Source organism: Malaclemys terrapin, chromosome 4 (genome assembly GCF_027887155.1).
Source record: "Malaclemys terrapin pileata isolate rMalTer1 chromosome 4, rMalTer1.hap1, whole genome shotgun sequence".
In the NCBI taxonomy this organism is placed as follows: domain Eukaryota; kingdom Metazoa; phylum Chordata; order Testudines; family Emydidae; genus Malaclemys; species Malaclemys terrapin.
Genome location: NC_071508.1, coordinates 606,723 through 621,919, shown reverse-complemented (window position 1 = coordinate 621,919; position 15,197 = coordinate 606,723). Strand labels below are relative to the sequence as shown.

At 55.1% G+C, this 15,197-nt stretch overlaps 1 protein-coding gene across 1 annotated transcript in view; it reads left to right on the top strand.

The window, feature by feature from the left end:
* Nucleotides 1-15,197, top strand: part of LOC128835455 (natural cytotoxicity triggering receptor 3 ligand 1-like) — a 44,180-nt gene that overhangs the window by 10,806 nt on the left and 18,177 nt on the right. The window contains exon 3 of the mRNA XM_054024954.1: nt 14,256-14,555. Coding sequence (XP_053880929.1) covers nt 14,256-14,555 — 300 coding nt within the window. The remainder of the gene's footprint in view (nt 1-14,255; nt 14,556-15,197) is intronic.

The window sequence follows — 15,197 nt, the reverse complement described above, 5'->3', positions numbered from 1 at the left end:
GATATCCGGAGGCTGTAGCCTTGGCTAATATCGAGGCAGAGACAGTGGCAGTGGCCTTGTTCTCTATTTTCAGCAGAGTGGGTTTTCCCAAGGAAATATTGTCTGACCGTGGGTCTAACTTTATGTCTGTGGTTTTCAAACAGTTGTGGGAGTTATGTGGGGTGAAGCACCTGAAAGCCGCTCCCTACCACCCCCAGACTAATGGTCTAGTGGAGAGGTTCAATGGAACCCTGAAGTCTATGTTGAAAATGTATGTGGATAGACGCCAGAATGACTGGGATGTTATGCTGCCGTATCTATTGTATGCATACAGGAGTGTGCCCCAAGAGTCTACAGGGTTTGCTCCCTTTGAACTGCTCTATGGGAGGCAGGTCCGGGGGCCCCTAGATTTGGTTCGTGACTCGTGGGAAGGTAATGTGGAGGAGGCAGAGCAGCCGGTGGCCGAGTATGTGGCTCAATTCAAGGAGAATTTGCAGGAGATGATGAAGTTGGTTGAGCAGAATCTGAAAGAGAGCCAGGATACGCAGAAGGCCTGGTATGACAGAGATGCTAAAGAGAGAGCGTTTGAAATAGGGGACATGGTGTTGGTGCTAGATCCTGTCAGGAAGAACAAAATGAAAGATGTTTGGTCTGGACCCATGGAGGTAGTGGAAAGGATTAATGAGGTTACCTATGATGTGAGGAAGCCCCAGGTCCAGGGAAGTGTGCAGACAGTGCATGTGAACAGAATGAAGGCCTACCATGCAAGGGAGGTAAATGTGAACACAATCTGTTATGCTGAGGAAGAGGCAGGATCTGCCCCTTTAATTGACATGGTTGCTGAAAGCCAGGAGGAGACGCCTCTTGAGAGCATTGAGATGGGGGAGGATTTAACCCCCCCTCAAAGAAAGGAACTGCTGAGGCTGTTAAAACACCACAAGCAAACATTCTCCAATAGGCCAGGGCTCACAGATAGGATGACACACTCCATTCAGACGGTGGGTCCCCGCCCAGCCCCTAGCAGAGCTTACAGGGCCAAGGGAGAGATGCAAAGACAGATCCAGGAAGAGGTGGAGAGCATGTTGACAATGGGAATAATCACCAGATCCCAGAGCCCCTGGGCCTCTCCCATTGTGATGGTGCCAAAAAAGGATAAGACCATGAGGTTTTGTGTGGATTACAGGAAGCTAAATGCTATCACCCAGCCTGACCCTTACCCCACACCCAGAATAGAGGATCTACTGGATACGCTGGGAGGGGCAAGGTTTATAAGCACCCTGGACCTGACTAAGGGGTACTGGCAAATACCCCTAGATGCCGAGGCACAAGGAAAATCCGCTTTCATAGTGGAATCGGGCCTATCTGAGTTCAAAGTGCTGCCCTTTGGGATGCGAAATTCAGGGGCTACGTTCATGAGACTTATAAATGAGGTCCTACGGGGATTAGAATCTTTTGCGAGGGCCTATATAGACGACCTGGCCGTATTCAGCAGTTCGTGGCAAGATCACCTGAACCACATAGGGATTGTGCTGCACCGGCTCAGGGAGGCCAATCTAACGGTTAAGGTTTCTAAATGCAGAATGGGAGCTGCTGAGGTGACCTACCTGGGGCACAGGGTGGGCAATGGGCAACTGTGCCCAGAGCCTGTAAAGGTAGAGGCCATTAAAAACTGGCCAACCCCTAGAACTAAAAAGCAGGTCCAATCCTTCATTGGTCTGGCCAACTATTACAGGAGATTTGTGCAGGGATTCAGCGACATTGTTGCTCCCATCACAGACCTGACGAAAAAGGAAAAACCAGACCGGGTGCTGTGGACGGAGGCCTGTGAGCAGGGTTTTCAAAGCATAAAGAGCGCTTTGGCCAAGGAGCCTGTTTTGGCCAGCCCAGATTTCGAAAAGCCTTTTTTACTATGTACAGACGCTTCCAATATTGGGCTGGGGGCAGTGCTGATGCAAGAGGGGGAAGGAGGGAAGAGACATCCCGTGGCATAGCTAAGTAAGAAATTGTCCCCCACTGAGCAAAATTACGCTACCATTGAAAAGGAATGTTATGCCATTGTCTGGGCTGTCAAGCAACTTAAGCCCTATTTGTACAATAAAAAATTCACTGTGTTGAGTGACCATGCCCCTCTGGTCTGGCTGCACAGGGCCAAGGGCAACAACTCCAGGCTGCTGCGTTGGAGTTTAGCCATTCAGGAGTATGAAATGGATATAGTCCACATAAGGGGAAAGGAAAATATTGTAGCTGATGCATTGTCCAGAGTGGAGAGCTCTTGGGATGCAGTCAGTGATGTTTGTGACATCCCTTCCTGCATCAATTTTGCGTTGGGGGTGTGACGTTATTGATATAATCTGGGACCATATAGATCATTGTTGCAAGCAAGGTCTGGTAGTGGCACCCAGATCTTGTATAAAGGGGGTCAAATGGGGTGTCTAGGACAAGGTTCTGGTTTACTGGTTATGATTATGCTGTCTATATGTGTGTATCAGTTTTGTAGTTGAAGTTATAAATATTGGCTCTATACTGTCTGTATTTCAAACTTATGCTATGCTGCTGGGTGACATCCCAGACAAACTGGTGTTAGCTCTGCCTAGCCTGCTTGATGGCCCATTAAAGGACCATCAGCTACACAACTGAGCCATGGAGAGAAGGCAGATACGCCTTGTAACTCAGCAAAGTATGCAGGGACTGGCCCATGTGACTCCAGACTCCATTTTGCTGTAATTTTCCACGGTAAGAACAAAGAGGTGTCCTTACACCTGGAAAAGACTATATAAGGCTGATGCCTCATCTCCATCTGGTCTTCAATCCTGCTTCTTACCTCTGGAGGAACTTTGCTACAAGCTGAAGCTCTGAACAAAGGACTGAGGACCCATCCCAGCGGGGGATGTTCCAGAGACTTGATTTGAACCTGCAGTTTATTCTATCGCTGCTGCAAGCCTGAACCAAGAACTTTGCCATTACTGTATGTAATTGATTCCATTTAACCAATTCTAACTCTCATCTCTATTTTTTTCCTTTTATGAATAAACCTTTAGATTCTAGATTCTAAAGGATTGGCAGCAGCGTGATTTGTGGGTAATACCTGACTTGTATATTGACCTGGGTCTGGGGCTTGGTCCTTTGGGATCAGGAGAACCTTTTCCTTTTACTGGGGTATTGGTTTTCATAACCATTTGTCCCCATAACGAGTGGCACTGGTGGTAATACTGGGAAACTGGGGTGTCTAAGGAGATTGCTTGTGAGACTTGCGGTTAGCCAGGGGGTGAGACCGAAGTCCTCCTAGTCTGGCTGGTTTGGTTTGCCTCAGAGGTGGAAAAACCCCAGCCTTGGGCTGTAACTGCCCTGTTGAGCAATTTGTCCTGAGTTGGCACTCTCAGTTGGGTTCCACCAGAACCGCATTGTCACACCCATCAGCCCACTTGCTGGCGTATCCTTCCATGCGGACGGCTAGTTGCAGATATGAGATCTCAGGGGTTTTATCCTGACTCCGGAACCTTTCCCGGTACATCTCAGGAGTCAGCCCAAACTCACGTAGCAGGGCCTTTTTGAATAGTTCGTAGTCCCCTTTCTCTGCCTCTTCCAGTTGGCGGTACAATGCCACGGCTTTGGGGTCCAGTAAGGGGGTAAGGACCTGGAGTCTGTCCACAGGATCAACCCGGTGCAGCTCGCAGGCCGTCTCAAAGGCATCCAGGAAGTCATCCATGTCCTCCCCCTCCTTGTGTGGGGCCAGGATGCACTTATCAAAGCTCCGTGCAGTCCTGGGTCCCCCCTCACTCACCGCAGCCGTGGGTTCGCTGCCCTTCAATCTCGCCAGCTCCAGTTCATGCTGACGCTGTCTCTCATTCTCCTGTCTCTGTCTCTCATTCTCCTCCCGTTCATGCTGTCTCTGTCTCTCTTTCTCCTCCCGTTCATGCTGTCTCTGTTGTTCACGATCCTCCAGCTCTCTCAGTTTTAGCTCTTTCTCCCATTCCAGCCAATTTCGCTTCCCGGATGCCGAACGTCGCCGGGAGGGTCCCCTGCTGGCCGGGGGGGTCACGGCGCCTTCGGTATTTGCTGGGCTCCTCCCCACCCTTCCCCTAGGCATAGGAAGGAGGGGTCTCGGGAAGCCCTCAGCAGCCGGCTGACCACTCCCAGCTGGGACAGACACTGGGGCCTGCGCTGCATTTGCCAGGCTGCTTCCCTGAGACACAGGGATCAGTTCATTCGCGCGATCTTCCGCCTCCAGCCGGGCAATGAGCTGTTCTTTGGTGAGCCTCCCAAAGCGCAACCCCCTCTGCTTGCACAGCTCCACCAGGTCGCTCTTAAGCCGCTTGGCATACATCTTCCTGCTGGCCACTCACCGGCCTGTGTGCTCACAGCTCCCCACAGTTCCCAGGGAGACCCCTAGTGTGCCAGCCCTTCTCGAGGTCACCGCCTCTCTGCCAGGGTCGAGCTGCAGACTCCTCTGCCCCTGGGACCACTGTTACTGCAAAAGTCCTTCTTGCTGGTCACACACTCCCAGGGGTAATAACCGTCTCTCTCTCACTCTTCAGCATGCCTGGTCCCCGTCAATCCCCCTTCGTTTTACTGCTCCCCAGTCACTTACTGCAGGAAGCGCCGTCCACGGGGTGCAGTAGATCCCACCTCTGCCACCAGTTGTCACGGAGTATTGGGAACTCAGGGCCCTGCACCCCCGGCTTCCTGCGATTCACCATGACTCTCAGCCAGCCAGTAAAGCAGAATGTTTATTTGGATGACAGGAATACAGTCCAAGACAGGTCTTGCAGGCACAGACAACAGGGCCCCCCTCAGTTAGGTCCAGCTTGGGGTCCCAGGGCATCCCAGCCCCCCCCCCCTTTGGGAGGTCAGAGCCATCTCTCCCTCCCAGCCATCTCTCCAGCCTGCTTCCAACACTCTGCCTTCAGCGACCCCTCCCACAGCCTTTGTTCAGTTTCCCGGGCCAAGGTGTCACCTGGCCTCCAACCCCTTCCTGGGTTCTCATGTTACATGCTCAGGTATTCTCCTTCGGTCAGTCTCCCATCCCCCAATGCAGACTATCCCAGCCACACTCCCCTGTCAGCATTCACAGACCACAGTAAGAACAGTCCCAGTTTGTCACACTTGCGCAAGCGCATTGCACACGTTCTGCATGAAACCTTTGAAGAGATCACTGAGGCCGATTACTGCAATGTGAGAGAGCACATCAACGGCCTATTCCGCATCTAGGCATGCGTGCAGCCCTAACCCTCCTCGCCCCAAGAGCCCGCAGCGAATAACTTCCTTCCCAAAATACAAGCCGCTTACCAGGCACCTCCTCTAGTGTTTGTCCTTCCCCCAAGTACCGGCCACCGCAACTGGCTACCTTCTTCCTGGCTTGAGAACAGCTCCTGGCTTCATGCATCTAGGGATGCTGGGGTGTCTTCCTCCTCCTCAGCACCCTCGCTCCTGCTTTGCTCCTCCTCCTCCTCCTCCTGCCTTGTTGAACTGAGCTCTGAAGTGTCCATGGTGGTGCTCGGAGTGGAGGTGGGGTCGCCCCCCAAGTATCGCATCCAGCTCTTTGTAGAATGGCAGGTTGCGGGGGAAGCACCAGAAAGGCAGTTTGCCTTGCAGGCTTTGTGGTAGGCATTCTGCAGCTCCTTCACTTTAACCCTGCACTGCACTGCGTCCCGGTTCTGGCCCCTTTCCATCATGTCCCTTGATATCTGCCCGAAGGTATCGTAATTCCTATGGCTGGAGCGCAGCTAGGACTGGACAGCTTCCTCCCCCGAAACACTGATGAGATCCAGCACCTTGCCATTGCTCCATACTGGGGATCACCTGGTGCATGGAGGCGTGGTCACCTGGAAAGATTCGCTGAGAGGACTCCATGCCTGGCTGAGCAAACAGGAAGGGGAATTTCAAAATTCCCAGAGAATTTAAAGGGCAGGTCTGACGGTTGGTCACCTGAGGGCAGGGCAGTAGAGTTCAAAGTGATGACCAGAGTGGCTAGAACAGGCATTGTGGGACACTTCTGGAGGCTGATCAGAGCGCATTAACAGAGCAGGGCATTGTGACGAACTGGGACTGTTCTTACTGTGGGCTTTGAATGCTGAGTGGGGAGTGTTGGCTGGGAAGGCAGGGGAGTGTGGCTAGGATAGTCTGCATTGCGGGATGGGAGACTGACCGAAGGAGAATACCTGAGCATGTAACATGAGAACCCAGGAAGGGGTTAGAGGCCAGGTGACACCTTTGCCCGGGAAACTGAACAAAGGCTGTGGGAGGGGTCGCTGAAGGGAGAGTTTTTCAGGAGCTGGCTGGTAGAATGGCTGGGAGGCAGATGGGGCTCTGACCTCCCAAGGGGCTGGGAGCCCAAGCTGGACCTAACTGAGGGGGGTCCTGTTGTCTGTGCCTGCAAGACCTGTCTTGGACTGTGTTCCTGTCGTCTAAATAAACCTTCTGCTTTACTGGCTGGCTGAGAGTCATGGTGAATCGCAGGAAGCCGGGGGTGCAGGGCCTTGTGTCCCCCGACACTCCGTGACAACTGGTGGCAGCGGCGGGATCTACTGCACCCCGTGGACGGCGCTTCCTGCAGTAAGTGACTGGGGAGCAGTAAAACGAAGGGGGATTGATGGGGACCAGGCATGCTGAAGAGTCAGAGAGAGACGGTTATCACCCCTGGGAATGTGTGACCAGCGAGAAAGACTTTTGCAGTAGCAGGGTCCCCCAGGGGATCGCAGCGAGCGATCCCGGGGCAGAGGAGTCTGCAGCTCGACCCTGGCAGAGAGGGGGTGACCTGAAGAAGGACTAGCACACTAGGGGTCCCCCTGGAACGGTGGAAAGCGGAGAGCACAGGCCGGCGAGTGGCCAGCAGGAGGATGGATGCTAAACGCCTTAAGAGCGACCTGGTGGAGCTGTGCAAGCAGAGGGGGCTGCGCATTGGGAGGTCCACCAAAGAACAGCTCATTGCCCGGCTGGAGGAGAGGGATCGCTTGGATGAACCGAGCCCTGTCCCTGAGGCCAGCCGCCCGGCGGATGCAGCGTGGGCCCCGGGGCCTGACATGGCTGGGAGGGGTCAGACTGCTGCCGAGGACATCCCGAGACCCTGCCTACCTATACCTAGGGGAGGGGTTGGGGGAAGCCCAGCGAATACTGAGGGCACCCTGACCTCGGCGGCCAGCAGCGGATCGTCCCAGCGGAGCTCCCCGCCCCGGGAGCGGATGCAGCTGGAATATGACAGGGGGATAAGACGGGAAGAGCTTGAGTTAAGGCAGCAAGAACTGAAGCAGGAGCAGGAGGAGAAGGAGAAACAACGTCAGCATGAGCTGGAACTGGCCAGGCTGAGGAGCAGTGGGGCCCCGGCTGCGGTGAGCGAGGGGGGACCCAAGACTGCAAAGAGCTTTGATAAGTGCTTCCTGGCCCAGCGTAAATTAAATTAAATTAATGGAGATATCCTATCTCCTAGAACTGGAAGGGACCTTGAAAGGTCATCAAGTCCAGCCCCCTGCCTTCACTAGCAGGACCAAGTACTGATTTTGCCCCAGATCCTTAAGTGGCCCCCTCAAGGATTGAACTCACAACCCTGGGTTTAGCAGGCCAATGCTCAAACCACTGAGCTATCCCCCCCCCGAGGAGGGGGAGGACATGGATACCTTCCTGACGGCCTTTGAGAATACCTGCGAGCTGCTCCAGGTTGACCCTGCAGACAGGCTCCAGTTTCTCATCCCCTCACTGGACCCCACAGCCAGGGAGGTGTACAGCCGACTGAAAGGGGCGGAGACAGGGGACTACGAACTGTTCAGAAAGGCCCTGCTCCGCGAGTTTGGGCTGAGCCCTGAGATGTACCGGAAAAGGTTCCGCAGTCAGCGTAAAACCCGTGAGGTCACATACCTACAACTAGCCACCCGGGCGCAGGGGTATGCCCGCAAGTGGACAGCTGGGGACCAAACTAAAGAGGACCTACTTGACCTATTCGCACTGGAGCACGTGAATAAGCAGTGCCCATCCGACCTGAGGCGATGGTTGATGGACCAAAAGCCAGAGAACCTGCAGCATGCAGGCCAGTTGGCCGACGAGTTTGTGAACAGTCGGGCAGGGGATAACCGGGAGGAGTCCCAAAGGAACAGGCCCGTCACAACGCAGAGCGAGAGTCACCATGGGACCTCCCAGCAGGGAAATACAGAGAACGTCCACCAAAGGGGAACATCCAACGTCAGGTCCATCCGACCCGCTCGAGGGGACCCATGGGACATGAGCTGCTACCACTGTGGCCAAAGGGGTCACATACGGGCCCAGTGCCTCAGGCTCAGGGACAGACTGAGCAGACCAAACCCACAGAGGGTTGACTGGGTAGAGACCCAGCCGGGTGAGAGGCAGCATTCCCAGGGAAGGGGGGCTGGCAGAGTACCACCTGCTAAGGAGGGAGGAGAGCTCCAGGCCAGCTCCTCTGGGGGGCTGGATGCTCCAGACTCAGGGTTTTTGGTTTATACGGTGGGCGCGGGGCTGTCCCTCCGGAGAGAGTACCTTGTTCCCCTGGAGGTGGATGGGAGGAAGGTCAATGGATACTGGGATACGGGCGCAGAGGTGACGCTGGCCCGGCCTGAGGTGGTGGCCCCAGATTGGGTGGTGCCCAACACCTACCTCACCCTGACGGGGGTGGGTGGGACCCCATTCACGGTGCCAGTGGCGAGGGTACACCTGAAGTGGGGGGCCAAGGAGGGCCCCAAGGATGTGGGGGTACACCCATATTTGCCCACTGAGGTGTTGATGGGGGGGGACCTGGAGGACTGGCCAAGCAACCCGCAAAGGGCACTGGTTGTGACCCGCAGTCAGAGCCGGCGAGGGACACTGCGCCCTGGCCTTGGGAAGGGTGCCTTGCCTGAGGTGCAGGACCCTAACCTGGTGGGGAGGGAACGCCCAGGGACACGGCTCAGGGAGGCTGCAGCTTCAGACCCAGCGGGCGAGAAAGAGCAGGTGGCCATCCCTGTCCCAGCTGCTGAGTTCCAGGCCGAGTTGCAGAGAGACCCCTCCTTGCGGAAGATAAGGGACCTAGCCGACCTCAATGCGGTACAGACGATGGGACGAGGTGGCCGGAAAAGGTTCCTGTGGGAGAGGGGGTTCCTGTATCGAGAATGGGCTCCCCCAGGGAAAATGGAGTCGGGGGGATCAGGAGGCAGCTGGTGGTACCCCAGAAGTATCGCCGCCAGCTGCTGTGCCGGGCCCAGGACACCCCCCTCTCAGGGCACCAGGGAACCTGGCGTACCCAGCAGAGGCTGCTACGGAGCTTTTACTGGCCTGGGGTCTTTGTTACTGTCCGACAGTACTGCGGATCCTGTGACCCCTGTCAGAGCGGGAGGAAGGCCTGGGACAAGGGGAAAATGTCTTTAGGACCCTTGCCCAGCATAGCGGAGCCTTTCCAGAGGGTAGCCAAGGTTAAAAGGGCGGCTCTGAACCAAGAGAGCCCAAATCACCCACCTCCAGACTGGAGCGCTGGGAGAAGACCACAGCCCAGTTGGAGCCCCAGAGGTATGGGGGTGGGAAAAGGGCGCAGGCCGCATAAACCTTCCCACATGCGAACTACGAGTGCCATCGAGCACCCCCGACCTAATGGGGGGCGTGAAACTGGAGGGGCCTGGTGTAATTCTCAGCAAGGAATGGGAGGGATTCTGGGGCATCCACGGGAACGGGGGTAGGTTCGAACTTCCCCGGGTCACTGGCTAAAGTGACCCCGCTCAGTTCGGTCTCGAAGGGGGGAGAGATGTGATGAACTGGGACTGTTCTTACTGTGGTCTGTGAATGCTGACAGGGGAGTGTGGCTAGGATAGTCTGCATTGGGGGATGGGAGACTGACCGATGGAGAATACCTGAGCATGTAACATGAGAACCCAGGAAGGGGTTAGAGGCCAGGTGACACCTTGGCCCGGGAAACTGAACAAAGGCTGTGGGAGGGGTCGCTGTCACGGAGTATTGGGGGACTCAGGGCCCTGCACCCCCGGCTTCCTGCGATTCACCATGACTCTCAGCCAGCCAGTAAAGCAGAAGGTTTATTTGGATGACAGGAATACAGTCCAAGACAGGTCTTGCAGGCACAGACAACAGGGACCCCCTCAGTTAGGTCCAGCTTGGGGTCCCAGGGCATCCCAGCCCACCCCCCTTTGGGGGGTCAGAGCCATCTCTCCCTCCCAGCCATCTCTCCAGCTCGCTTCCCACACTCTCCCTTCAGCGACCCCTCCCACCGCTTTTGTTCAGTTTCCCGGGCCCCGGAGTCACCTGGCCTCCAACCCCTTCCTGGGTTCTCATGTTACAAGCTCAGGTATGTTCCCTCGGGCAGACTCCCATCCCCCGATGCAGACCATCCTAGTCACACTCCCCTGTCAGCATTCCCACACCCCAGCAAGAACAGTCCCAGTTCGTCACAGTCGCTGAAAAGGGTTTCTTTCAGGAGCTGGCTGGTGATATGGCTGGGAGGCAGACAGGGCTCTGACCTCCCAAGGGGGCTGGGATGCCCTGGGACCCCAAGATGGACCTAACTGCGGGGGGTCCTGTTGTCTGTGCCTGCCAGACCTGTCTTGGACTGTATTCCTATCGTCTAAATAAACAGTCTGCTTTACTGGCTGGCTGAGAGTCATGGTGAATCGCAGGAAGCCGGGGGTGCAGGGCCCTGAGTCCCCCATACTCCGTGACAATGTGCTCGGACACAGCTCAGAGACAAGGTAGCCGGAATGGAAAGGATCAAGGTACCAAGGGATGTAAAGAGAAGAAATTCAGCAGTGGCCTGTACACCAGTGCTAGCAGCCTGGTAATAAACAAGAGGAATTAGACCGGCACTAATTAAATGTGTATGTAATCGGTATTTACTGACCCCTCATGGGATGAGTTGCATTCCTGAGCAGATCTGAGCTCTGGAAAACAACTCTTACAGCAAGACACTCAGGCTGTTTAGTTTTGTTGGGGTTTCTCTGTCTAGCTACTGCCCTCTCCTTCCTCTGGGTGACCGGAATCCCTGCTACCCTCCTGGTGCATCCGGGTCCTGACTGCTGCAAACTCAGGGACATGTTTAACAAATGCTTCAGCAGGGATGCGAGGCCACAGGCACCGGAGCTGTGCTAGCTACACAGGTTCCTGTCCCAGGAATTATCACCATAAGCAAGTTTCTGAGGCCTGTGTTCCTCAGGCCAGGAGTCCCTCCTGCGCACGTCAGACCCACAGAGGTCGCACCGCGGGCACCGTGACTGACAGCCGAGGGCAGCACTGACTGTTGGCCGTATCCTGTGAGCACAGCCGACCGGTGTAACCAAGAGCCAGTTCAGGGGCGACGTGATCACAGGCCATACGGACCTGCCTGGGGAACCGATGTCTGAAAGCAGACAGCTGTTTAGTCCAGTCGGCAAAGGCAGAACGAGATCGAGTGGCTCGAAGTTGAAGCAAAACACATTCAGCCTAGAGTCCATGTGCACGTCTTTCCCAGGGCGGAGAATCAATGGCTGGAACAACTCACCGGGGGAAGTGGTGGGTTCTCCCGAGTCTCTAACTCCCGACGGGACGTCTTTCTAACAGACCCTCTCTAGCTCCGCCAGACGTGCCAGGCTGGTGGCAGGAATGACTGGGGGGGGCTCTCGGCTCTGTGTATGCGGCAGGTCAGATGAGATGATCATAATGGTCCTTTCTGGCCATAAGATCTGTGACTCCTGCCCCCAGATGTAATTCCTTCAGGGGGAATCCAGCTGCCCAACGGGTACGTGAAGTGCACTCACACAGCTGAGTGCCGGGTTCTGCTGCCCACTCGCTTCCTGCTCCTAAGAGATGTGAGCCGGGGAAATTGTAACCCAGCCACCTCCTGCCCTGCCCGGCACTGACACCTTCTGTACCACGCACCTCAGTCACCGTGTCTGACGCACCTTCCTACATGTGTGAGGAAGTGGGGATTTTTCCTTATGTTGTATGCGAGCCTATGTGAGAGTCTTACTGTTTTATGTGACTGCTGTGTGTGCCTCAGTTTCCCTGTGTATTGCACCAATGTCCAGGTGGTGGGAATAAGGGGGGTGACTTGCGGGGGCTGCTCCAGCTGTCTGCAGGGATGCTGTGGCCCCTTCGTAACCTGAGACCCAGGAGGGGGACGCGACCAGGTGATTCTTGGCCCAGGACAGAGGAGGAGTAACGGGCCGGGCAGGGGCCGGGCAGCTGGAAGGAGTCGGTCTCGGCTGGCTTAGGGTGCAGGGCGTGGGCAGAGCCCTGGCTCTGGGCTCCCGCCGCCCAAGATGGACTTGGCTGAAGGTCACTGATTTCTGTGCTAACAAGCTCTGTCCTACGCTGTGATCCTGTCGGCTAATAAACCATCTGTGTTCCCGGCTGGCTGAGAGTCACGTCTGACTGTGAAGTGGGGGTGCAGAACCCTCTGGCTTCCCCAGGACCCCGCCGGGGCGGACTCGCTGTGAGAAGCGCACGGAGGGGCATATGCTGAGTGCTCCCAGGAGAGACCCAGGAAGGTGAAGCCGTGTGAACTCCTTGTCCTGAAAACAGTCTGCTCCGAGGGAGAGGAGACTCCCCAAAGTCCTGACTGGCTTTGTGGGGAGCAGTTCCAGAGCATCACCCGGGGACTCCGTGACATCCTACTGGATTAAAACCTCACAGGTGACCCAGGGTGTTTTGTGCACCAGAACAATACTGAATTATTGCTGGCAGGACATGGGTATATCTGTGTAATTTGCACTCAGATTTACTCATGGGGTGTGAAGTTATTTACACAAACTGGGACCGTATAGATCATTTTTACAACCAAGGTCCTGTAGTGGCACCAAAACTTGTATAAAGGGGGTCAAATAAGGTGTCTAAGACAAGGTTATGGTTTGCTGGTTATGATGATGCTGTCTGTGTGTGTATCAATTTTGTATTTAAAGTTATAAATATTGGCTCTACACTGTCTGTAGTTCACACTTGTGCTATGCTTCTGGGTGACACCCCAGACAAGTTGGTGTCAGCTCTGCCTAGCCTGCTTGATGGCCCATTAAGGACCATCAGCTACACAACTGACGTATTGAGAGAAGCAGATACACCTGGTGACTCAGCAAGGCTGGGACCTGCCTAGGGACCGAACTCGGAGGTGTCCAGCCATGTGCTGGATAGTGTCCTTGGGACAAAGAAACCAGAGACCACATGACAAGAGACTATAAAAAGCTGCTGATTTCTTCTCCATCTTGTCTTCAATCCTGCTTCTGACCTCTGGAGGGACTTTGCTACAAGCTGGAGCTTTGAACAAAGGACTGAGGACCCATCCCAGCTGGGGATGTTCCAGAGACTTGATTTGAACCTGCAGTTTATTCCATCGCTGCTGCAAGCCTGAACCAAGAACTTTGCCATTACTGTATGTCATTGATTCCATTTAACCAATTGTAACTCTCATCTCTATCTTCTTCCTTTTATGAATAAACCTTTAGATTTTAGATTCTAAAGGATTGGCAACAGCGCGATTTGTGGGTAAGATCTGATTTGTATATTGACCTGGGTCTGGGGCTTGGTCCTTTGGGATCAAGAGAATCATTTTTCTTTTACTGGGGTATTGGTTTTCATAACCATTCGTCCCCATAACGAGTGGCACTGGTGGTAATACTGGGAAACTGGAGTGTCTAAGGGAATTGCTTGTGTGACTTGTGGTTAGCCAGTGGGGTGAGACCAAAGTCCTCTCTGTTTGGCTGGTTTGGTGCCTTGGTGTGCAAAGGACCCCAGATTTCGGCTGTAACTGCCCTGCTCTAAGCAATTTGTCCTGAATTAAGAACATAAGAACGTAAGAAAGGCCGTACCGGGTCAGACCAAAGGTCCATCCAGCCCAGTATCCTGTCTACCGACAGTGGCCAATGCCAGGTGCCCCAGAGGGAGTGAACCTAACAGGCAACGATCAAGTGATCTCTCTCCTGCCATCCATCTCCACCCTCTGACAGACAGAGGCTAGGGACACCATTCCTTACCCATCCTGGCTAATAGCCATTAATGGACTTAACCTCCATGAATTTATCCAGTTCTCTTTTAAACGCTGTTATAGTCCTAGCCTTCACAACCTCCTCAGGCAAGGAGTTCCACAGGTTGACTGTGCGCTGTGTGAGGAAGAACTTCCTTTTATTTGTTTTAAACCTGCTGCCTATTAATTTCATTTGACTCCTAGTTCTTGTATAATGGGAATAAGTAAATAACTTTTCCTTATCTACTTTCTCCACATTGGTGGGACACTTCTGAGAGTGCCAAAGTCAGCATCGTTACATGGGGTTAACCCCAAATTATCATGTGTACATCTGGACATGGCCCCAGGACTGTCTCTCTCATTCCAGCTGCTCCCAGACTCTCCATCCCCCGGCGATCGGCCAGGACAGATACAGCGACCTCCTTCCCCTGCCACGTGTGGGGATTCTACCCCGGGGACGTCACCGTCACGTGGCTGAGAGACGGGCGGGTTCTGACCGACACCACCCGCTCTGCCCCCCAGAGGAACCCGGACGGGACCTTTAACCTCACCCTGACCTACACCTTCACTCCCAGCGCGAGCGACTCCGGCAGCATCTTCTCCTGCCGCGTCACCCACGCGGCTCTGGCCCAGCCCCTGCGGGAGGAGTTCCCCCTGGCTGTCACAGGTGAGGGGGTGTTGGGCTCCCAGCTGAAGGGGGCACTCAGTTGAGTCCAACATGGGACCCCAGCAGAGACCCATGCTGGTACATGGGGGAATATTGGGGGTGGGGGATGGGATGCTGATGCCCCCAGGGCTGAAGGGGCCCAGTACAGTAGTGGGGGGTGCCAGGAGGCCGGAGGAGGGCTCAGATCTGACTGTGGCTTTATAACAGAAATGCCAGGGCAGCCGGTGTCACGGACTCACAGATCGTGCCCACTCTGGGCCCCGTGCGGTCCGTGGGGGGTGCCCCTTTCAGTATGACTGCCCTTCTCGGGGGGCCACTCTCTCTCGGGGTCAGGCCCCTCCACCTCCTGGAGCCGCACCTCTCTGAGCCTTAGCACGTCTGTCTCTGCCGTGGGCCCCCTCAGGGAGTCCACTCGCTCTGGACCCCTGGGGCCTCCATCCCCGAAGGGGTTGATGTAACCCTGTTCTCTAGCCCGGAGTGACTCTCAGGCAGCATAAAACAGGAGGATTTAATGAGAGTTGAACACAGCACAGGAAACTCTCAGGGCCTCAGGCCTGGCCTCCCTCAGCCCAGCACATCCCAGTCTCTCTGCATCCAGGTGGGCTCTGCCTGCTCCCCCTCTCCAGCCCAGAGCCCCCCTGC